This window comes from Micropterus salmoides, unplaced genomic scaffold (genome assembly GCF_014851395.1).
Source record: "Micropterus salmoides isolate LMB-PRFRI ecotype aquatic unplaced genomic scaffold, ASM1485139v1 Ms_hic_scaffold_4, whole genome shotgun sequence".
NCBI lineage: Eukaryota > Metazoa > Chordata > Actinopteri > Centrarchiformes > Centrarchidae > Micropterus > Micropterus salmoides.
This window is the reverse complement of record NW_024043372.1, coordinates 25378727-25403003: the sequence shown is the minus strand read 5'-3', so window position 1 is coordinate 25403003 and position 24277 is coordinate 25378727. Positions and strand designations below refer to the sequence as shown.

Sequence of the window (24277 nt, the reverse complement as noted above, 5' to 3'; positions counted from 1 at the left end):
TCCTGTGAGTTTGTGTGTGTCTGTGTGTATCTGTGCATTTTGCCAGAAATGGCCAGGTGGTGATTTTTTGCTCTGACTGTTTTGCAGTGTCTTGCTGTGTGTAACCTTGGCCAAACGGGGATAGTCGATCTTGCTCTCTCTCTGTCTCTCTCTGTCTTTCTCTGTCTCTCTCTCTCTCTCTCTCTCTCTGTCTCTCTGTCTCTCTCTCTCTCTCTGTCTCTCTCTCCCTCTCTGTCTCTCTCTCCCTCTCTGTCTCTCTCTCCCTCTCTGTCTCTCTGTCTCTCTCTGTCTCTCTCTCTGTCTCTCTCTCCCTCTCTGTCTCTCTGTCTCTCTGTCTCTCTCTCTGTCTCTCTCTCTCTCTCTGTCTCTCTCTCTGTCTCTCTGTCTCATTCCCTCATTGATACATAAGCATACAAATACACACTGGAGCTCCTTAGTTTTAGCAGTGGGATGCGTTGTTATATAATTTATCTAGCGGTTCTTGGTGGGAGCGAGCGGTCTGTTTCCCTGTGGGGAAGGATTCACTGAACTGCTGTCTAATCATAACCCTACTCTTTTAAATAATGATAATAAGCCCATCACTCTGATTTGAAGAATTTTATTAAAAGCCCTTCTAGGAACGGGCATTGGAAATTAGCAGTAGCTATAAATGCTGTGCTGCTATGCATTGGAAAATTGTTGTACAATTCTCTATGTTTATAGCATCTGTCCCTATCAAATAAACTTAGAAAAAAAAACAAAGAATCAATGTGTTTGTGTAAAATACTACTTGATGTGAATTCATCCATCAGTGAACCAAATCAGAAATCAATAAGTAGGCCCCTAATGTATCATTTCGTTATGGTTACCCAGGCGTAGCATTTGTTGTATTGCTTGTTCATAAATGAATTTGCTAAGAGAATTAATTCATTTGTTTCTAAGAGGACAATTAGGATATATTAAATTTTATTTACACAGTATTCTCTGTTTTTGGTAATCCTTTGCTGTAAAGGGAAACTCTGCTGACCTTTTAATAGACTGGATTTTCCAAAATTACCAAAACTGTTGAGAAGGACTCTTTACAGCCACCTTCCTCTTTTTCTCTCCATGTTCTGTTCTTGTTCTGTTTTATTACACATTGTGCACTTTTCCAGAAACATTTATTTCTCTGCTGGGGGCAAACCCACATCCATGCTCTCTCTCTCTCTCTCTCTCTCTCTCTCTCTCTCTCTCTCTCCTCTCTCTCTCCTCTCTCTCTCTCTCTCTCTCTCTCTCTCTCTCTCTCTCTCTCTCTCTCTCTCTCTCTCTCTCTCTCTCTCTCTCTCTCTCTCTCTCTCTCGGGCACACACACAACCGCACAGTCACAGACTAAAAGGGATCGATAGGGCTTCTAAACGAAACCCAATTCCAACCAAGAGGACATACTCCCAACACACACACACCCTGCAGCTCAGATCAATACTGAGGCAGTTGCAGAGTGTGTGTTTCCCTGCGTTGCATATTGGGGGAAGGAAGAAGAGCAGAGGAAAAGGACAGAGAATAAAATGTAGTTGAGCAGGGCTACTGCAGCGGCTTCAGCCGGTCTGCCATAGTCTATCAATATATCATAGGGCAAGAAAAAAAATTTTTCTATACCCAGCATCTGTGTAACAGTCTCTCTGCATCTGCTGCTGCTCAGTCCGGGTGCCATGCTGGAATTTCAGCAATTTTTTCCAGTTATGCATGTGTATTTTTATGTGTCTGAATGAAGGTGTGTGTGTGTGTGTGTGTGTGTGTGTGTGTGTGTGTGTGTTTGTTTCTCTGTACAGCCAGGCGTTGATGGTACTCCAAGCCGTGTGTGTGTGTGTGTTGATCCCATGGAGACCCCTGGTATTCCTGCTATTTGGCAGACTGCATACAGCAGTGGTGGGGGGTTACACGGTTTAAGTGTATTGTGCGTGTCAGTTTATGTGTGGTTGTCTGTGTGTGCCCTGAGGCTGACGGGCTGATTGGTCACATGGAGAAGCCCTCACAAGTTGCACACTGATTCAAAGCCTATCCTTATGCTAAATATTAGGCCAATTTCACTGTTAATAAGCTGCAGCCCCTTATACAACCCCTTGCCACAGCGACATATTAATTCAATGTGGTTTTTGGGATCTGATTCTAAAGATCACATGGTCGTATGACTGCACATGGACAGAGCATTTGCTGTTTTGCATCTATTGTGGCTGTATTTGTTTGAATCTACTTCATAATGTTTCTTCTCTCCCTCTCTGTCTATTTACATTGTTAATGGTTCTGGAAAAAACAAAATCACGTATCATAGCAGATTCATTAGACAACATCCTTTTTGATTCGACTTAGAAATATATGAAAGCAAAGTTTAGTCCGATCTTTGTTTTCACATGCATCAACACACTTGTTTCATTTACTATGTCTATAGGAGAGGGCCAAAATGTTGGCTTTGGTTGCATGCAGGTGAACTGTCTGTGCAAAGCGCAAAAGAGGTTCCGAGATTGCTAATCGGACTATAAACAATGACCGGCGCACGGAGGAGGAAGTCTTGGCCTGGATATCCGTTATCCGGATATTAACCGGCTACATCAGAAGCCCCAAAACATTGGCCCATTGCCCCCAGAGGCTAAATCGTTGTCAGACGATAGGTGGTGGGTTCCAAGTTTGCTGTGTGACGGACCAGAGGGAGAACTCGATGAGCACAAACTTCACTCAAGACTGTATTAATACAACAAATTACAATCACTGTGTGAAAATAATCCCATGCAGGGAGGAAGTCTGTCTAATATAGCTCAGCATGTCCTGCAGCGTGGTATAGAATACAGCATTTTGTATGTCCCCCCAGTCACAATTATACTGCCCGAGAATTAGCCAAAGGTACCGACTCAAGTAAAAACAAATTTACAAAAGTGAATGTTTAACTTGGGCATTTATGACAAAAGAATCATAAAATACCCCACATTTTAACAATAAACTGCTGTGTCATGGCACCCTAAACCAAATGAAAACAAAGGCTGCTTTCTATTGATATACTTTGGTTATTGTTATTATTAAAATGCTGTGGTAGGATTTGTAACCCAGATGCCACAAGAACCAGAATCGATAGAGAATATCAGCATTTGAACTGGGCTTGAGCTCATTGATACCCATCCCAATCAATACTGATAAAATGTCATAATATTACTGCAACTCTAATGACGTTTTGTTCAATAATTCAGCAAACTAGGAATAAATGAATTCATGTCCCACTATGGAAAATATAAAAAAGATCATAAATAACAATATTATACCATCTCTGATAGTTCTAGTTCTACATTGTGACATTGTGTGTCTATTTTGTGCAGCCAGACTGGTTTCTTCATGCAGCCTTTTGTTAATCAAATTATAGTCTTGTTCAAACAACAAGTGTCTCAGCAGCCTGTTGCCTCGACAGAGAGGTTGGACTTGGTCTTTAGAGTTTTTAACTGTTCAATTTGGGTCACTTCCCAAAAACTGCCAGCAGTGACGCCCTGTTTAATGCTATGCGTTTTGATCCTGAATGTAAATGACCATTTAGCATTTTCCCTCCAGAGTGAGTCACTGGCAGCACCTGACCTGAGGACTTAACTATGTTGTGACCATGTGACCTTCGAAGGGCCAGTGACATTTCAGTGTTTACCTAGCTGAGGGTCAGAGAGGGTTAGGTGATATTTCACCCAGTGTTGCGGTGCCATTACCATGGTGATCACTGGTGGGCTGAGGGTGACATGTCACATGGAGGCGGAGAGGACGGTTGCTTGAGCAAATAGAGGAACTGTGGCCCTGTTTCGGTGGAGAAAAATGTTGTGCAACCAGTGAAGACAGACGCGCCGGAAAGAAAACAGACAGCAGAGAAATGTTGAAGCAGAATGTGATACAAACAAACGTGTGTCCATGTGACCATTGCTCAAGTTTAGCATGGAGAGTTTCAGTGTTTGGGCTTTATAATAATTGTGTAGGTAGTTTTCCTTGAACTTGTTATTGTTGTTACACTCCATTAGTCATCTGACCAGTGACAGTCGGTACTAACATATCACATCACTAGGGTCTGATGAGATGAGTCATAGACTCATCTCATCAGACCCTACTTTCCCACACAAAGACGCTCACCACCCCATGGACACCACCCCCACCCTATACCCCTCTGTCAAAGACTTTGTCTGTCATGTCTGTGCTTTGGGTCACTGCTCTACTTTTTCTGACCCCTATCTAGAGTGTGTGTGTGTGTGTGAGATGTAAATGCCTTGCAGCTCTTTGCTGTTTCTACCCAGTTAAAGCTGCTTTTAAAGGCCTTCTTTCATCCACTTACACTCACTCATAATCCATTTTGCCCACTAGATCATCCATGGATCATCTATAAAACATACTGTACACATGCACGCGTGCGCGCACACACACAGCCACACATACTTTGTTTATTCACACGCTCTGAAAGGGGTAGTGTTGTCATGTAAGCAGGGCATTGACAGCCTTGCTTTAACGGCTTTATGGGCACTTGAAGCAAAGACAATGAAACAGTATTGAGCTATTAGACTATTAGTGAAGTCATTCCAGTCTTTAAATCTCTCTCTTTGTGTCTCTTTTTTGCTTCTCTCTCTCCTTTTTCTCTTATTCCTTTCTGCGACAGCTGTGCTTCTGGGGGGAGTCTTACCTCTCCCTGCTGGGTTTTGTACCCTGGCTGAATCCCCTGTTTGGGCTGACTCACTGTGTGTGTGTGTGTGTGTGTGTGTGTGTGTGTGTGTGTGTAAGAGAGAGACATAGAACAGCCGCCTTGTTCCCTCCCTTACTGTCTTTTTCATCTCAATGCCTTGTCTCATCTTTGTGAAAACAGTGGGTGGAGAGGGGTTTTTTTTGTCTATGTCTTTTACACCTGTCTATATTTTACATAAAGTAGACCTGTGTATATGTGTGTGCGCATCCATCAGTGGGATGAAAAGGCGGTAATTAGAAGATGAAAGAGACTTAATGCTAGTCATTTATCTAAAAAGATGGCTGGAGGTCCTTGAATACATGTTAAGACTCTCTGTTTCTCTGTTTGTAGGAAGGAGCAGAGCATTTTATCCCCAGTGAACTGCTGGAACCTGTTGCTGCTTCAGGTGAAGAGGGAGAGCCGCGACCACGCCACTCTGTCCGACCTCTACCTCAACAACATCATCCCCCGCTTCGCGCAGATCAGCGAGGACTCAGGACGCCTCTTCAAGAAGGTAACACACACTCAAGCACACACAGGACACGGCAGGATTGTGGATCACACCTCTTCCAAAGTCTTTGTTTTTGCTACCTGCTCCTCGGGGCCAATCTGCATCGTTACAATCAAATGAGATGTATGTGTTGGTAAATACAGTATAATGATATGAAACACACCTTGAGCTAGATTTTTAAGCACCTGATATCAACTCACATTTTAGAATACATGGCTATTGAGCCGTTGGGTGAGGTGTAAGTTTGATGAAGTGTGTGTCCTTTAAAATAACTAATTCTAGTTAATGTTTTGAGCACCTGTTGAGGGTCCAGTATCCATTGAAATTATTGTTTGAATTGTGTGATTTCATATGTCTCAGTAGTAACTATAATCTCAGTTCTGAATTCATGTCATATTTTTGCCCTCTCCATCCGTCTCTCCAGCATCTGTTTTCTGCCTTGGCTGATTTACTGACTGACAGCAAGTCAACTGAACCTCCGGCCAGGAGGTTTTTTTGTTGTCTGTGGCTCATACAGTACCCTCATTCTTGTCTCCTCTGATGTCTTCCTTGCTAGTCTGAGGAGGGTAAAAAAGAGATGAGGCAGAGTGATGGTGGGAAAGAGGAGATGTGGAGGAAGAACAGAAAGAACAGGGGGGGGTCACCCTGGAGATCAGAGCTTACTGTGACCTTGTAGAGCAAATACCAAGGCTGAGTCCTCCCCTGAGAGACAGTGGTTCATCTCCAGGCTGTACATGTTAGAGTAAATACACAAGTTGAGAGGGTCAGTGCATCACACTGAGATTGAAGCAGGCCATTTAATGTGTGTGTGTTCTTTTACCTCCTGATCTACTGTACCTTAAACGCTTGGGTTTCAGAGCGATGTGTTCATGTTTTGATTTGCATGCATCCTTTTTTGTTGAGCGCTTCAGTCTGGATTTAAGAATTAGAACTGGGTTTAGGTTAAAATATGAAAGGGTTAAGTTTAACATAAGCATAGGGGGTGTAAGAAAGAATGTAGTCAGTGGAAAGCGCTCACAAGTATAGTAAGATAAGTGTGTGTGTGTGTGTGAGTGGAAGGCGCAGTGAAGCAGTCTGTGTCTGGAATGTCATGGCAGAAACTGCTGATTTCCGACCTGATAGGTTGTCTTTGAATTACATTTACAGTCTGATCGCAGGCACACAGAACACACACCTCCACCCTAATTTTTCTGCCTGTTTGATACACCAGTACAAAAAAACCCACACACTTTCTCTGCTATTTTTCCTTTCCCTCTTGGTTCAGTTATGAACACTGATTTCTGTTTTATCACGCTGGTTGTTCTTTGGCATGAGGGTTGCTTCCATCATGTCTGGGTCATAAACAGTATGCACACATACACACAGAGAATGCTCTGATGGCCAATTAAGTAGATAATTAGTTCATTTATAACATTTCCAGTCAGTGGCATGAATACCAGTAGTGCCAGGGGCCATGACACACACAGTGTGCGCACACACACACACACACACACACACAGCTCATGGAGACGAACACCATATTAGAGAAGTCAAACACATTCATCTCAGTCAGTGTGGAAAGTAATGCACAGTGATACTGTTAGCGCAGCGGGAGTGTGTATGAGATCTGGTCACTGTTGGAGAGAAAACACTAATGAGTCAAACAGTATTAATGAGTACACACAGCTTCAACCTGGACCACAGACATCAGAGCTAATGAATAGTTGCCAGTTTCTGTTGCGGTCTTGCTGAGCCAGACGGACGACCACAGGCAAGATGAGAAGTCCAAAGGTCATGATCCACAGTTGATAGATAGGAGGGCTCAACCATGGCTGATGGCTTTTTGATTGGATGTGGTCTGACTGGTTGTCACCCGATGTGCGCCTCCGACAGCACTTTAAAGAGTGAGAGTGGAGCATCCGTCTGCCACGCCTCCCTAAATCTCTTCCCCGTCGCCTCCTCCCTTTGCAGCATGTTACCCCTCTGTTCCTGACCTTTCTACTCTCAGTGATTCTCCCAAACAGATGAATAATTACGTTTTTCTTACTCCATTACCCTCCCACTGCTCTCTCTCTGTCAGCATGTAAACAGCTTCTTCTCCCTCACTTCTCCTTCCATTTCTTCACCTTTCTATTTCATAAGACAACCTACTACCCTCTACTTTTTTACCAGCTCACCTCTGCACCCCCCGCTACACCCACAGCCACCCCCCTTCTGTGCCCTCTTCCAGGAGAAGACAGATGCTCAACATGTGCTGGCGAAATCTGTTCTTGCTTTCATTCTGCATTCCTTAACTGTTTTTTTCCCTTTCCTTCTTTACTTTCCCCCATGCTTGTGCCCCCGCTCTCTCTTACCTTTCTGTTATTTAAATTTTATGCGTGTACGTGTGAATCTGTGTGCACACATCAGGTTCCTTTTGTAGCTAGTTTTTGTCTCTCTTTGTGTGAAACCCCAGTGTGACCGGTGTCTAAGTGGTTGGGGAGGGTCCCAACATATTTATGCATAAGTATAAGAGGAGGCTGTTGTGTATATGTGTGTATGTGTGTGGAGTCTACTGATCTGTGGGTTGCTGTGAAGTCATCAGTCACTAGCAGTTCCTGGCAGTTGTGTCAGAATGGTAGTGCCTGTATTACTCCCTGTCCTTCCTCTTTTGTCTCTTTTGTTATCTTTTGCAACTTTGTAATCTTGCCCTCTGTCTTCAGCTCTGTTGTCCTCCTGCCCCCTCTGTCTATCAAGTCCATTACTGCCTTGCTCATTCATCTGGACTGTAGCGATTCCTCCGCTCCTCTTTTGCCAGATAATGTAGTCTTGATTGATAATGGGGCAGTCGGTTGACCACCTGACTCAGTGGGTATGGGTGTCATCAGTTGACTGAGAGATGACCAGGTGGATGGACAGATGGTAGAAGCTGCCAAGTAATGACTGAGCTAATGGTTAGGGCTCTTCATTCATATGAATCTGTCTTTTTCTCTCGGTCTCTTCAGAGCAAAGAGGTCGGTGTACAGCTGCAAGAGGACCTGATGAAAGTTCTTAATGAGCTCTACACGGTAAGTGAAATCACTGACGTTGCAATCACAATATGTGGATCCATAATGATGTGTTGTGGGAAGCTAAAAACAGCTTTTATAAAAGTGCTTATCACATTTATTTAACAGCATATTTCAAAACCAAAGATTCAAAGTACTTTACTAATATAACACGAACTGACTAACAGACAATACAAAAACATGACATTGAGAGTAAGGAGTCAACTTGGTTATAACACACTAGAGACGGCTCAGACTGAAATATCTCTACAATAACTATTGGATGGATTCCCATGGAGTTGTGTAAAAAAATCATGATCTGTGGACGATAAAGCACAATGGGTTTTGTGATTACCTGTCTTTTCCTGTAGCTCCACCACCAGCAGGTTGACATTTATGGTTTTAAATTAAATTATTAGTAACTATTGGATGGATTGCCATGAAATTTGGTACATACCTTAAGCGTCTCTTAAGATGAACAAGTTTTCAGTTAGCGCCACCATCACGTCAGAACACTTTGGTTTATGACCCAACAACCCCAAAAAACGAATGACAGACCATTTATCCTCAGCTTTACTTTGTGTTTAAGGCTAATTAGCAAATGTTAGCATGCTAACACACTAAACTACGTCACGATGATCAAAGGAAACAATATACCTGCTAAACATCAGTGTGTTAGCATTGTCATAGTGTTAGCATGCTGGCTGACATTAGCATTTACCTCAAAGCACTGCTGTCCTTAAGTACAGCCTGACAGAGCCCCTAGCCTGGCCACACTGTTTACATCCTTACTAATAGGACAGATTTAATAATTGATATTTCAGACATCATCACTGTCTGTTGTTTTGGTCTTCTCACTCTGTCCGGGGCATCATAGCGTCTGGTTACACATGTCCATGGTACTGCCAAAAGGACTGAGGCAATCAGAGTGTGTTTCACTGTCTGTGTGTGTGTGGGTGTGGGCAGGCAACTGTATAGCTTCAGCTCAGCCAGGCCCATAAAAGCAGGTCTTGTGCTGTAATTATAGTATATAGTAAGAGATAGAAATAGATCTGGTTTGAGTGACACGCACATGCTCATGCATACACACAGACAGGGCAGTGTGACTGTCTGCAGTGTTGTGGAAGGGTTTTGAGCAGTATAATGAGGACTCTGGTGGTAGTCACTGAAATAAGGCTGACGCTGCACTCGCACACTGGTGTTGTACAGTAGAGGAGGCTGGTTGTGTGACTCATTCACTGCAGTATTTTGGAATGCCAGCGCTGGAGGTTCATTCCAAAAAACCTTTGTGCTGTTTGTGCATCGAGTCTCAATGCTCTGCGCTCCTCAATATGCTGACTGGCATAATCCCACTTTTGAGCCAGAGCCAAAAACCAAAGTACACTGGTGGGTGAAAAGCACACGCTCATGTTTGCCTACAAATCTCAACCCTTGTTCCTAGGTGATGAAGACGTACCACATGTACAACACTGACAGTATCAATGCCGAGTCCAAGCTGAAGGAGGCGGAGAAGCAGGAGGAAAAGCAGATGGGGCGCTCCGTCCGACAAGACGACCGACAGACGCCGCGCTCCCCCGATACCTTGGCCAGTATCAAGAGCGACGAGAAACCCGTCCGGCGCTCCAGTGTCAAAAAAATCGAAAAGATGAAGGAGAAGGTGAGCGAGGCCGGGCCGGCCGGGGGGGAGAGGAAATGGAGGGCAACGAGTAGAGAGAGGAAAGCTGTTTCAGAGTGCTCCACCTGTTGTCTCACTGACTTACGATGTGTGTCTCATGAATGATTTATGAGTGCACGACTGGCTTATTGCTAACATTGTCTGCTACAGATGGGGCCTGTCACAGCAACATGGTTCTCCACTTCTTATTATCCATAATCAATACTGAGGCGTTTCACTCTAACACCTATTATCTTTTCCCTTCCCTCTCTCTCCCTCTCTACCTGTCATTACCTTTCTTCTTTCCTTCTTGCCTGATTTCTTTCCTTTTTTTTGAAAATCTGGTTTCAGAGGCAAGCTAAGTACACAGAGAACAGGCTGAAGGCCATCAAAGCCAGGAATGAGTACCTGCTAGCTCTTGAGGCCACCAACAGCTGTGTCTTCAAATATTACATCCACGACCTCTCCGACATCATTGACGTGAGTACAAACACAAAACTCTGTCACTCCATGGGAGCAGCTGACATATTTGTAGACTGTGTGTGTGTGTGTGTGTGTGTGTGTGTACTAGTGTCCTTTTGTTCTAGCCAGTGGTTGCCCCTCGGCCAGTCTCTTTGCATTAGCTTCAGTGCTCCTAATGAAGGCAGTAGACTGGTCACCCTCTCTGCATGTCTTCTGTTTTCATGTCATGTCTTTGCTTCCCACACTCCTCACATCAGAGTGATGTGCCCCCCCCCCCTCTTCCATAGACAGCCCGTGGCCAAAATCTACATAGCATGGAAGCAGTTAGTTTACTGCCGGATGAAAACACACACACACACCGCTTCTTGGACTGATAGACCAGTCAGCAGCAGGTGTTTGTTCTCTCACCCTGATTGATGCCACTGACACAGGGTCAGTGGTGCTCACTATATCAGTTCAATGTACGATGAATTGTATCTGTTATAGATTCTACATCGAAAAAGTTTAGGTTTTAGACCAATTTGCTTCAGACCAGCCTGGCAGCCATAGCCAGATGGAGAAGATGCGATGAGACAATGACAGTGAGTAAGGGTGTACTGCTGAGGAAAATATGGAGATACCAACTGTGTCCAACCTTCCTGAAGAAGTGAACATTTCTCCAAGCAAAGCTACAATGGATATTTTGTCTTTTTGTGTTGTTTCATTTATCCATCCAACATTCACAAAATTTCAGGCGCACAAACTTTACATTGATAAATTATTGATAATGTACAAATTATGCATCACACCAATGTTTTGCAGAATTTAATTAAGTAATTTAATTACATCATGTGTCAGATGATATTGGAGCCATTACTGTATACATGTTGATGAAACTTGAAAGTCAAAATAACAGATAGGCTTATGGTAGTAGCGTTGAAAGTGGACATCAACACAAGGTGACAACTTCATTTTGTTTTACCAACAGTGTTTGTGGATGTTTTCTTGTGTGTGTGCAGTGCTGTGACTTAGGATACCATGCCAGCCTGCACCGCGCCCTGAGAACCTACCTATCTGCAGAACAGAACGTAGAGGCGTCCAAACACTCTGGCCTGGAGACACTGGATGGAGCCGCAGAAAGTTTGGAGCCCAACGGTGACAAACAGAAGCTGATGGAGACCTACAACAACGTCTTCTGCCCCCCAGCTCGCTTTGACTTTCAGTCCCACATGGGAGACACGGTACAGTTCTAGCGCTCAAGTTATTATTATTCAGTGTCTTTTCTTTATAAATACATACAGTGTCTGCGCACTGGGAAGGGCAGAATCAGGTTGTTTTTATGACGCTGTTAACTGTCTCACTTTCCACTGTCTTTATTTGTGTGTGCGGGCGGGTATAGATGGGAGTGATGTGTGCGCAGCAGCCGGTGGAAGGCGAGCTGCTCCAGAGGTGTCAGCAGCTGCAGTCACGCCTCTCCACACTCAAGATTGAGAATGAAGAGGTCAGCCATCTTTCTGCTTCCTCTTATATTATTCATTCTTCTGGTTCATCTTCCGTTACAGCCTTTGTTTCGTGTCTTTTCTTTTCTTCCGTTCTCACCAGGTAAAGAAAACCATGGAGGCCACCCTGGCCACCATCCAAGACATGGTGACAGTGGAGGACTACGACGTCTCTGAGTGCTTCCACCACAGCAACAGCATGGAGTCGGTCAAGTCCACCTTCAGCGAATCCTATCTCAGTAAGCCCAGCCTGGCCAAGCGACGGGCCAATCAGCAGGAGACGGAGCAGTTTTACTTCACGGTCAGTGCTAGTTGTGGTCATCCATGATTTGTAGGGAGTATTATTGCAGCTTTAGTGTAGTTATATATGAGCATAGTCTGCACATAGTGTGACTCCAATGTGTGTGTCTTTTGTGTGTTCTAGAAGCTGAAGGAGTTTCTGGAAGGAAGGAACCTGATCACCAAGCTGGAGGCCAAGCATGACCTCATCGAGAAGACCCTGGGAGAGAGTGAGTGGGGCTCTCACACTGTCCTTCATACACACTTTTTAAACTCTGTGTGTGTGTGTGTGTGTGTGTGTGTGTGTGGAGCCCCTCCAGTTTGAGGGAGATGGATTCAGGAAAGGTCTTGCGCCCTGAGGCAAAATAGGGAGCAGATCAGAGAGATGAGCGGTTTAGTGGGACACTTCAAGCTGTGTCTGTGTGTGAGTCGAGTGCTAGGTCACAGTGACAGTGACCATATGTGGATGCAGCTGTGTGTTTAAATGTTTGGGGGGTTGTCCTCGGGGCCGACCGTGTCTGCATTTCCGCAGAGGAAAACCTCTTCCTGAACTGTGCATGTACAGCTTAAGAGGGAAGTTTGTTTCCCTGTTTTAGTCCATCTGAAGCGGTTTCCTCATGTGTCCTGCTTCTACTACTATAACTGTCTCTCTCTCTCTCTCTCTCTCTCTCTCCTCCCCTCCCCCTCTTCCTGTTTCTCCCTCCTTTAGGTCAGAAGACTGACTGTTGCCTTGCCAGGTAGGTGTGGTGAAGGAAGGAAATATGCTCACACACACACACACACTCACACTCACATATACCATAGCTGTGTTTAAGCCTGATTTCTTGGCAGCCAGGGTTATTATTTTCCCTGTCACTGTTTATAGATATTCTCAACACATGTGCGTATGTGTCCGTGTGTACAAACAGAGCGTTGCCAGAGTTGTGATTATAAATAGACTTTCTCTGGAGACATAATGACAGAGTGCTGTTTCTTTCTCTCCCTCTGTGTAGTGGACGGAGAAACTCGTCAGTACGGAAGCAGGTAATTATCTGTCCTAAGTGTGCGTCTGTGTATGTTTGTTTCAGAGCGGCTGTAGCTTGGTTTTTAACACTGTCCTCCCCCAACAGGATGTATTTGCACCTAGAGGTTGACATCACTTTGGTTATTATCACGTATAACCAATTCACAAATTTATACATTTATATCTAAAGATGAATCTGTTTGCATACTGTCATCAATGTGAAACAACACATGATCAAAAGCAGTTCCTCCATTGGGGGAATCTCATGTTTGTGGCTCCCCCTTGTGGGTGCCTTGTGTTTTGGCCATCAGCTCTCACTTTATAGAGAAATCAATTGATTGATTTAGATCAAGTGAAAGTCAAGGCTTTAACATATTAAAAACACAATGGGATTCACATATTAGTGGGTACATACATGGTCCAAAGTTCATGCCACGGTCTTACCACCTGGAGATTTCTGGAAACCTCAAACAAACAAAGGGAAAAGGAAAAATCACCGTCTCCTAGCAACAGCTAGGTACTGCGCCCACCCTCTTCCCCCCGTACATAAATGTGTGCACCGATGCGTGTGCATGTGCAGACGTGTGTGCGGAAATCCTCCTGACAGGAAGTGCGCGGTGTTTTATTTTCACACCGGGCTCCTGTCTTGTCTTCCTCTGGCGGGAGTAATTCTTCTCCCCCCCTCTCTGTTTTAGGACTCGGGTGAAGCCATTCCTCTGATGGTCGAGAGCTGCATCCGCTTCATCAGTCGCCATGGTGAGTGAAATTCTCCGGTGAGGTGATAGGTTTAGCATGAGCTTTTCCGCCACGCTGATTGGTTGTGTTGTCACGTCGAGTGTGATTGGTCCTGGATGATATGAAGCTGGGAATTTTACCAGAACTTCTTTAACCTCTTAAAACCTCTCGTAACCTCTTTAAACCACAAAAATGCTAAATATCCAGAACTATAAAATCCTGAAAATGGAAAAAAAGGGTTCAGTTTGCATTTAACAACCCTGCGTGTGTTTGTCTGTGTAGGTCTGCAGCATGAAGGCATCTTCAGAGTGTCAGGCTCTCAGGTGGAAGTTAATGACATCAAGAATGCCTTTGAGAGAGGTAAGATTATCATCCAGCAAGCAAACATTGGCATTTTAAACTGCTCTTGTTTGTCCAGTGCTTTATTGTATTTTCCCTCCTCCTCCCTCTTCTCTCTGTCTTCTTGTCCGGATATAGGTGAGGACCCGCTGGCAGGGGACCAGAATGACCACGACATGGACTCCATTGCTGGCGTCCTGAAGCTCTACTTTAGAGGACTGGACCACGCCCTCTTCCCTAAGGAAGTCTTCCATGACCTCATATCCTGTGTCTGTAAGTCTCTTATCCTTTTGTCTGTTTGTGTGAAGTGTGTATTTATGTGCTCGAATGTGTGAGCAGTCTCCTGAGTGTCATGGTCTGTGTCATTTTCTAGCGATGGAGAGCCTCCAGGAGCGGGCAGTCCACATTAAGAAAGTTCTGCAATCTCTGCAGGGCAAAACTCTCATCATTATGAGATACCTATTCGCCTTCCTATACCAGTGAGTAGCAGGACACACACACACACGAACACACACCAGTAATCCAAAGTAAACAAATAAGTGAGAAATCCCAAATTTTTAGTTGATAAATAAAAATATGATTATAGGTAGATGTAGCTGAGATGTGTTCTAGGTTAGTAGTTATTGCTGTAATGTTTTAACATGACATGACAGGTGAAAAACCTAATTCATAGTTACAAAGGCAACACTAACTGCAACTAGCAGAATGTCAGTAAAACTGGTGTCATAGTCACCACTTTTTATATTTGTGTTTCAGAAAATCCTCAGGCCAGAGGCCTATATTCAAAAAATGTTTGGTGTAGTTTCAGAAATGGTGACAGCATAGGTGCTTAACATGGACAGTCTGTATCAGTATAGAGGAACACTGGTGTGGGGAAGATGTTGGATGAAGTTGAGATGGACATTGTGGCAGCTGAACATCAAAAGCTAGAAGAAACAACCACTGAATTAAACACCACTGTGATACAGTCTCAAGAAACAAACTGTGATATCAACATAGACTAAAGTAGATCACTTTAGCTTTAGCTTCATACTTATATTCAGAATCAGAATGCTTTATTGCCATTGAACATAGTTCATAGAGATCTGTACAATAAAATAAAGATAAAACTGTAAAATAAAATAAGTAAAAGGATTGTCAGAAATTCACATATACTGGTAAAACTGGTATCTGCAGTAGTAAAAGATATTGCCAAGTCAAAGTATCAGTGTAATATGCACTCAGGCGTGATGATTTTCTAAATTATCTCACATAAAGAACACTAAATAGTCCAAACGTCTTTCAGCATAAAAATACAAACTACAAGGAGCTATCTGTTGAAATGGTGATAGGGCTGGGCAATAAAATAATTTGATAATTATTGCAATATCATTTTCCTCAATAACAGTATAATAAATGTTCAATATATTGTCATTAAATATTTGGTTTAATTTATTTGAATCATGAACAAATTAGCACTTAACTTTTCTATTAAAATTTTATTTTGTTGAGGAGGTGGGACTGAGAAAACATCTACTAATCATATTTGTTGAAAAAGATTAGATCATCTAATCTCTAATCATCTGTGAAGGTTCTCAGTCATGCAGGTCATAGTTATCCAACAAAGGTTGAGGTCAAGGGCAACTGGACTTGGTTGAAGATACTAGAAGACGTTTCGTCCCTCATCGAAGAGACTTCAGTTCTGAAGAAGTTGCACTTGACCTCAACCTTCGTTGGATATTAGATCATAATAATTTTGATTGTACTACCTCCAGATTTGTGAAGTGATCCACTGTCAAGTGTCACATTCTGACCATAAAGAAAAGTTTAACCAAATAATTAACCATAAGGTTTCTTCAATTTTCACTCAGGAGCAAAAATCATCCTTTAAACTTGAAAGAAATAATGATATATATATATATATATCCACAAATCCACTATGAAATAAAAAACTTCTGCGAGTGCTACCATTCTGAGACTGCCTGTGTCCAGGATCAGTACACACTGATGCATAACTTGACATAAAAAGCAAACAACCTGAATCCCGCCCAGTAATTTATAAAATAGGTAAGCTGATAAACTGCCTTTCAACAGTTAAGGATCCTCCTTAAAGCTCTTCTAATCTAACATTAGCTGAGTACACAGTCAGTAATTTCATAATAAGGTTAAAAGTCCTTCATTTGGCCTTCTCACACTAAATCTAAACATCCTTTAACCTTTGTGGGAAGTCAAGTGTAGGTCCTAATGAAAGTGCAAAGAACAAGTCAAGTTTATTTGTGTAGCCCCACATACAGTGCCTCAATTACAAAACATTTGTCAAAAAAAACATCCATACAACGTTACCTTTCAAGGATTAGAAACGTGTATTAACAGAGGTACTGCTTTTTCAATAACAAAACTAATAGAGACACACGTTCCATGCTGTCCAATCAATCCCTAAAAAGCATGATACAGCCTTTCTGTAAGGGGAGGTAGCAAAAGGGAGTGAAAGACAAAAATAAATGGGATGTGGGAGACCTGAAATTTGAGACTCCTGGGTAACTCAAGTGGTCCCTGATAGCTCATGTGGAGACCGTAGGGGAGCTTCTTTTTTTTTTGCTGAAGTGATTTACAGTCACCCCAATGCTCCTGCTTTGTCTCACACACTGAAACACACACATCATCAGATCTCCTATCACCACAGTCCACAAATGAAGTGATTCATGGATGCAGGTTTGGGTAGTTAACCGTTGGCCCTTGTGCAATCAGACATACACAGCTATGCATTCACAGTTTATGCGTAAGCAGGTGGTGATGGCGGCTGTAAATGACATGTCATGGTTGTTTGTGTGCACGGTCGCTTTTGTATATATTATAGATGTTTAAGAGAGAAGGATAAGGTAATGCCCTCTAGATGACACTGCTTTCCCTTCCGCCCAGCTTGTCTCAGTACAGCGAGGAGAACATGATGGACCCCTACAACCTGGCCATCTGTTTCGGTCCCACCCTGATGTCTGTCCCCGAGGGCCACGACCAGGTCTCTTGCCAGGCCCACGTCAACGAGCTCATTAAAACTATCATCATCCACCATGACACCATCTTCCCCGGAGTGCAGGACCTGCCAGGCCCCATCTACACCATCCCTGGAGTTGGCGATGAATTCTGGTGAGGACCGGGGACGAGAGTGTGTATGTGAATTGATGTAGCTAGTAGGACAGCAGGGAATGTCTTGTCCAGTTGTTGCCTAACTAGAGGGGGCTTGGAGATGGTGAGTAGGCCAGAAAGGAGAGGGGGGGGGGTCTGATTTAGGGGCTGTCGTGGAGCAATGGGGGGCTCAGCCCGTCTGCTGAGGGCCAGGGGGCCACGAGGATCAGCTTACCCTCCATCACACAGGAGATTAAAGAACCGCCTGACCACATCAGCATGCGAGACCACAACATGAGCACGCACACACACACACACACACACACACGCGCACACACACACACACACACAATGCACACCAGGGCCGGCTTTCAATTTTTCTGTAATGACAAGCCTCAGCACCAGTTATTATGACTACTGCCAGTGGTTTAGACTGTAAGTCGCGCTGGGCTTTGTTGCACCCAGGGCAACAGCTACTATTAAGGTCATATAATCAATACTGTACTTCTTCTGGGAATAATGGTTTTAGCAACAGGAGGGGGTGTGTGTGTTTACATTCAACAATTAAAACGAACATAGTAGGTTTTTAATTGGTTGATTTCAGACTAAATATAGATTCTGTATTTAACTTTAATACTGTTAAGCCAAAAAAATTAATTAATAAATTGCTAAATCAAGCATTTACTATTTACCCAGAATCTTACTCCTGGCAGTGTAGTTATCAACACACATAATGAAATCTTCTGACACATTTTGTCATGTATGGATACCTCTACATTCTTGGTGGCAGTGTAGAGAATGTTTGTAGTACGGCCTTGGATGCATAGCTCTAGGTCTTGTAGCGCCTAAAAGACGGTACACATTTGAAGCAAAAATGTTGTTTGAAGGAGTGTACAAGTTTGCATTGTGGCTATAATCCGAACACTAAGCTGTGGTGTGATGCATACAGTATAAGCGTGTGTGATTTTAAGAGAGGAATATGAGGTCAGGCTGTGAGTCATCCAACACGTGCTGTCAGTCTGGGACATTTGGGGTTGTGCCGTCTAACCCCATCTGCCCTCTCTGTCCACATTAGCGACAGTCCACACTGTGAGCCCCCCCTTGTGGAAGAGCCAGCGCCTGACACAGTCTCTGTCAGCCACAACAGCGAAGATGGTGCGTAACACACACACACAAACGTGAATACATGCAATAAATGTACTTGTATAGTATGTATATTATGTCATCAGTTTATGAGATCTCTTCCTGCTTTTCTCACCAGTTACTATAGCTCCTACCTTTTAAACCAGCTCACATCCCGCTCCCAGCAACCTCTTAACTGCTGCTTTGTTACTTCTCAGCCATTTTAACATTCGTGCGGTCACCAAATATAGCAGCACTAACCTGCTACGCACTAATCTGGCTTTCCCTCTCTCCCACCTCTCTTTTCTCTCCCGTTTTTTGCTGCTCCCTGCTTCTCTGTCACTTCCTGTGTCTGTCCACCATCCTCTGAATCTCAGGCTCCTTGGCTGTTTCAGAGTGCGACCCAATCGAAGCCATTGCTCGGTTCGACTACTCCGGCCGGACTAGTCGGGAGCTGTCTTTCAAGAAGGGTGCATCTCTGCTTCTGTACCAGCGGGCATCTGATGACTGGTGGGAGGGGCAACATAACGGAGTGGATGGACTGGTGCCACACCAGTACATCGTGGTCCAAGACATGTAAGATGTGTTCCAGGCAATAGTCTTGATCAAATATCTGCGTAAGGAACAGAATATGAAATCACAGTATTTGTCATCCTGGGTTTTCATCTCGTGTTTTTGACTGTTGTGAATATTGATCATGATAATATTTCACTCAACGCTTCTGTTTAAGAGTTTTGGGAACTGCAAACTCTGGCCATCTGGGCAACCAGCAAAGAGTCAAAGAGAAACTACACTTGTTCTTTAATCTGACCAAAAGTAAGCACAGAAAGTAGTCCGCTGGAAATCCCCGTAGCTAAGGAAGTTAATCTGCTTAGATATGTAGCGAACAGTATATCATAGTAGATCAACTTCCTTGCCAACCAACATGTTCTGTTCATGCGGGCAGAGTGGTTTGTTCACATACATGTGAAGATTTTTTACAACTATGTGCATGCTAGCCAAGTGACTGCACATGTGAGAAGATGGTTTAGGTGCGCAGGTTTCCCAACTGAAAAAATAGTCATAATAGACATAGTTTTGTGAATAATACCCAGATTGACAAGTGCTGGATTGTCCCTTTTTAAGTTGCTGTTGCTTTTCTTTTGGATAAAACACTTTGTAGTCTTGAAAACGTTTATCAAGTTTACTATTCATTTAGTACAGCAGCAACACAGTTTTCACCACTGCTTGTGCTTTTATGTCTTTCTGCCGTGACCTATTTTGGATGTGAGTCAGTAGCATGTACAGTAGTTGCTAAGTGGAAGCAAAGTTGTACTTCAGTCAGCTTTGTCATCCAGAAGAAATGTATGAGTGTGGGAGACAGTTCCTCCTCTGTGCTGACTTGGCACAGCAATGATTTATAAACTATTGCTTGATTGTTTCAGGACTGACGGGGGCAGGGGAAGTCCAAAGCCTGATGTGGACAGCAGGGACCTGCTGGAGGAGAGGGTGTCTACTAGAGGCAGTGCTGCCTCTCCTACTGGAGCTCACGTGGCTGACATCTATCTGGCCAACCTAAACAAGTGTGTCTTCTGTGTAGATACAGGCTATTTACAGTATATCATAGATTTTCAGTTGATATGGACTTGGGGCCAAACCATAAAAAGGAAAATATCTTCTTGCTTCCTTCTTTATGATATGTTGTTTTTTTTGTTGTTGTCACACTTTTTTTCCCTGAGTTGGCTGACCCATTGAACCGAGTCACAACAACAACAACTAAATAATAAAAAAATAAAAATAAAAAATAAATATATATATATATATATGAAATATTTGTCTCATTCAGGTTGAGGAAGCGTCCCGAGTCCGGGAGCATCCGAAGAACCTTCCGGGGCTCAGAGAGCGACAGCACAAGTCCAGGAGCCGGCGGAGGGGGAGGAGGTGTGAGAACAGCGTCTCTTCCTGTTGGTGGGGCTCTGGTGAAAGAAACAGGAGACAAACGACCCGTCAGCGCTCACAGCATCCTCAACTCAGTCACTCGCCACTCCTCTCTTAAGACCAAGGTAAAGTCTATCTATAGTCTTATCTTCAACAAATGAAGTGAATGTATTGAATTGACTATTTTAGTTTAATTCTGCAAGCGTTTAATTGAGACCATTGTGAACATATAGGTGGAGAGTCCACAGTTACGCAAGACAAATACAGCAGGGCGGTCTAAGAGCTTCAGCAACCACAGACCACTGGACCCCGAGGTCATAGCCCAGGTGGAGCACAGCTCACAGGTACAGCTCCCGTTTCACGGATCACTTAAATCCACATCTGCTACTTCGTGCATTTGTATGCACAAGGTTATATATACTTCTATGTCTGCCTCTTATGTTGCAGGACATCGAGGCCACGATGAGCTCTGCCCTGAGTGAGCTCAGTAAGTTGGAGAGACAGAGCACCTCGAAACATACACACACCCCTGACGTAGTCCTGGACACACTGGAGCAGCTGAAAGGTGTGTGTGGTGGAGGAGGGGGAGGAGGAGGAGCCTCGGAGCCCTCCAGTCCACTCCACTCCCGTCTGTTACGGGACAGCGAAGGGGGCTCTTCACATGCCCACCCATTGCAACGCAGCGCCTCCTCCGCCAGTGACGTGCCCTCCTCCTTCCGCCCGGCCAAGAGCCAGCCTCGGAGCGCCCTGCCCTCTACCACATCCCCCTCTCTCTCCTCCTCCTCCCTCTCCTCGTCTGTACCTTCCTTTAGAGAGCTGCGTCCCCCTGCAACAAGGCCCAAGCCAGTAGTGTTCCCAAAAAGCGGAGGAGGAGCTGGTAGTCCAGCCATGGGTTCCCCGACCTCTACAGTGCCCCCTACACCACCTCCTCCACTTGCAGGCCACACACACTCTCTCCCTCATGCCCCTCCTCCTCCACCCTCAACCCAGTCCAACGACAAATCCTGCCCGGCTTAGGACCCCATTATCTGATCCACGATACTAATTCTCACAAACTCTTTGATTCTTACAGGTGCAGAAAGCACTTAAAGACCTAACCCACTACTCATGTGTAGCATTCACTTCTTGGTGTCCAGGCGAGCATTTAAGATGCCATTGTTCCCTTTAGAGTGTCAAGGGTTATTTCTGCCCTCTCCTGGCAGCTCTGCTTAAAACAGGTCCAAATGACAGGGCGTAGATTAGTGGACACCCTTCAAAGACCCTTCTTATCCTGTGCCTGCAGGAGTTTCCAGGGATCACTGGATTTCAAAATCTTTTACAAGGGAACAGGAATCAGGATGGAGACCTACAGCTTACATACACTAGTTTGGTTGTGAAATTGTCTTTGAGTGAGCGTGCAAGAGTGTTACTTGCCTTTGCATACATACCTATGTGAGGAACAAAAAGCACTGTTTCATTTTGTATAGTAGACATGACAGGTTTTTTTCTTTTTCTTTTTTTTTTTTCTTTTTAATGACCCACGACTAGCGGACTGGAAGGGGGGCATTTGATTCCTCAGAATAGACTGTGAAATGCTAAGCTCTCACTCTGTAGAAATGAAACACACTGACTTGCTGCTTCAGAAGTGAAAGACTGGGGGTAAAGGTGGACTTTTTGGATGATGAAAGAAATCTGGGCCAAATATCAGTGTAAGTCATGTCATCAAGAGCTTTATTTGATCTCTTCCTCCAGTGTTTGATATGTTGGTGTGTTGTTGTATTATTATTATTATTATTATTATTATTATTGTTCAGTACTAGTACCACAACAGGAGCATAGCAGGACCAGTGTTCTCTCAAACACGGCCAACAGTAATTCTAAATCCAAAAATATAGCAATAAAAATAATGAAAGCTGGTAGTTTGTGGCATTATGCTGCTTCTCTCCTGCAGCTCTGTTATGTATGTAGAGGACCACTGAAACCCAGCCTTTTTATAGGTAATGTTGGACTGTACACGTGCACGTACACATTTTCTCTAAATGTGTGTGTGGTGGTGTTTTGTGGCAGCTAAACGCCTTTCAGGTTTTCCTTGCATGCTGGGGCCGTAGACAGCAGCCACAGTGGTGTGCTTGGCATCAGTTTATATATCTGCAGTACCAGCTACAGGACGACTTCAAACAAAGTTACAGCTTGCTCCTTTTGACTATATACTTTAAACTTATCAGTTAAGAGGGGTTTTATTATTCTAAAGGTGTATGTATGTTTAATAATCATGATGATAACTGGAAACATGGAGCTAAGGATCCTCCTGAGTGTGTTTAGACAGAAGCACAACCAACCACCTCATCCACTGCGTTCTTAAGCAACATATGCTTTTATTTAAAAATAAATAAATGGTTCCAGTTGTTTATTACTGCTCAGAATCTGTAATGGTAAAATGTTGAACTGTGTAGCTGTCTGGGTGTGTGCTCGCCTGTGTGAGCACGTGTGGATGTAGAATGTGTGTGCACCTCACCTCACCTCACCCCACCTCTGCCCACCCAACATAAAGGGACACCACCCAACAGCAACTCGCTGGAGACTTAATGCCTCTCCCATGTTCTTGAGTACCAGCAGCCTTAGTGCTCAGTAAATATGCACTGTGTACATGTGACCAGATGAAAAGCCTGCAGGGATACATGAAATGTTGTCTCATCTTGAGTCGCCGCTGGAACAACATCAGAGGCAGACCAGCTTTAAGTAGAAACAGGACGAGAAAAACACAAATCCAAGGACTTAAACTTAGACTGTTCTTTTTTATTTATATATATATATATATATATATATATATATATATATATATATATAATTTACTAATATGTGCATTTGCAAAATCAGATCTGATGATGAATTAAGGAATATGTGAATACTTTTGCAAACACTGACTTTACAAGTGGACACATACCATTCAGGGTAAACTGAATAAAGCCTTTTTTTGTTGTATTTCACCTTCTTGAAAAAGTATTGAACAAAATGTGTACCTAGGTGTCCTCGTATTGCCCTCTATCACGCCTTTCCCCTTCTCCCAGAAATACAGCACATACTGCATTCCTGTATGCTCTCGACCAGGTATTATGACCATGAATTATACTCGTTAAAAGGTTTATTAAATTTCTGTGTACTGTTTGTGTATTGCCTGGTGTATTTGTGTTGCTCTTACCTCATCACGACAACTGGAGGGAATGTGACTGTGTGTGTATGTGTATGTGTGTGTGTTCTGAGAGATGAACTCCCCTTATCAACACACACGCATTCTCATACATACAGTACATACATACAGACATGCATGTGGTTGGTTGGTGTATTTTGTCCCGGCTGTGCTGTCAAGTGGAGCCGGGACCCTCTTCGATCCCAAATCAATCATCGTGCACTTGAACAACCTGGCTTGCGTGTGGATTAACTGTGTGGGGATGATTTATCGGAATTGAATATTGTTAAATATGCATTTTTGTGTCCATTTGAAAACAGCAGAACTAAAAAAAAAAAAAGACTGTAATGTCAAATCTATTTATAGTTGTCTCTGTATTACTGGAGAATCCTGTGTTCAGAAGTACTTTGTATATACAATGTTGTACATTACAGAGGTACACTCTTTTTTGGTACAATATTGTACAGTAATAGCAATAGTAGTTTAATCAAATAGGCCTTATATAATTCTATGTGTAGTTCTTGTAGTAGATCTGTTTTTTTAATAAACATTGCTTGCTATAAAGGTTCTTGAATTCTTTGTTTGTGACAATGACAAAATACACATTTAATTTCAGAAAATCATACATGAAAATACTGATTAAAACTAAGGACAGAACAAGTTGAAATCTGTGTCAGTCCAAAGTAAGTGCAGTAATTCTGAAGCATATTGTGAGTGACCAAGAATATAAGTGAAACACAAACTGAGGGCTTTAGTTAACCAAAATGTTTTGATGGTCAATTGGGGGGGAAAAAACTTGCTTAAACCGTGCAGAGAAAAG

The 24277-nt window shown here is 43.4% G+C and overlaps 1 protein-coding gene across 4 annotated transcripts in view; it reads left to right on the top strand.

The window, feature by feature from the left end:
• The window catches only part of srgap2 (SLIT-ROBO Rho GTPase activating protein 2), a 52730-nt gene extending 28705 nt beyond the window's left edge, over window positions 1-24025 (top strand). For 3 of the 4 annotated variants that reach the window (XM_038695670.1, XM_038695673.1, XM_038695672.1), the window contains 21 exons: window positions 5036-5198; window positions 8159-8221; window positions 9642-9857; window positions 10206-10334; window positions 11315-11536; window positions 11695-11796; window positions 11898-12095; window positions 12219-12303; window positions 12783-12810; window positions 13066-13096; window positions 13772-13832; window positions 14094-14171; window positions 14289-14423; window positions 14524-14629; window positions 17049-17273; window positions 18328-18407; window positions 18752-18950; window positions 19799-19936; window positions 20200-20416; window positions 20525-20635; window positions 20739-24025. In XM_038695670.1, the coding sequence (XP_038551598.1) occupies window positions 5036-5198; window positions 8159-8221; window positions 9642-9857; window positions 10206-10334; window positions 11315-11536; window positions 11695-11796; window positions 11898-12095; window positions 12219-12303; window positions 12783-12810; window positions 13066-13096; window positions 13772-13832; window positions 14094-14171; window positions 14289-14423; window positions 14524-14629; window positions 17049-17273; window positions 18328-18407; window positions 18752-18950; window positions 19799-19936; window positions 20200-20416; window positions 20525-20635; window positions 20739-21308 (3157 nt within the window). In that variant the 3' untranslated portion in view covers window positions 21309-24025. The remainder of the gene's footprint in view (window positions 1-5035; window positions 5199-8158; window positions 8222-9641; window positions 9858-10205; window positions 10335-11314; window positions 11537-11694; window positions 11797-11897; window positions 12096-12218; window positions 12304-12782; window positions 12811-13065; window positions 13097-13771; window positions 13833-14093; window positions 14172-14288; window positions 14424-14523; window positions 14630-17048; window positions 17274-18327; window positions 18408-18751; window positions 18951-19798; window positions 19937-20199; window positions 20417-20524; window positions 20636-20738) is intronic. The other variant, XM_038695671.1, reaches the window with a different exon arrangement.
• Window positions 24026-24277: the final 252 nt, after the last annotated feature.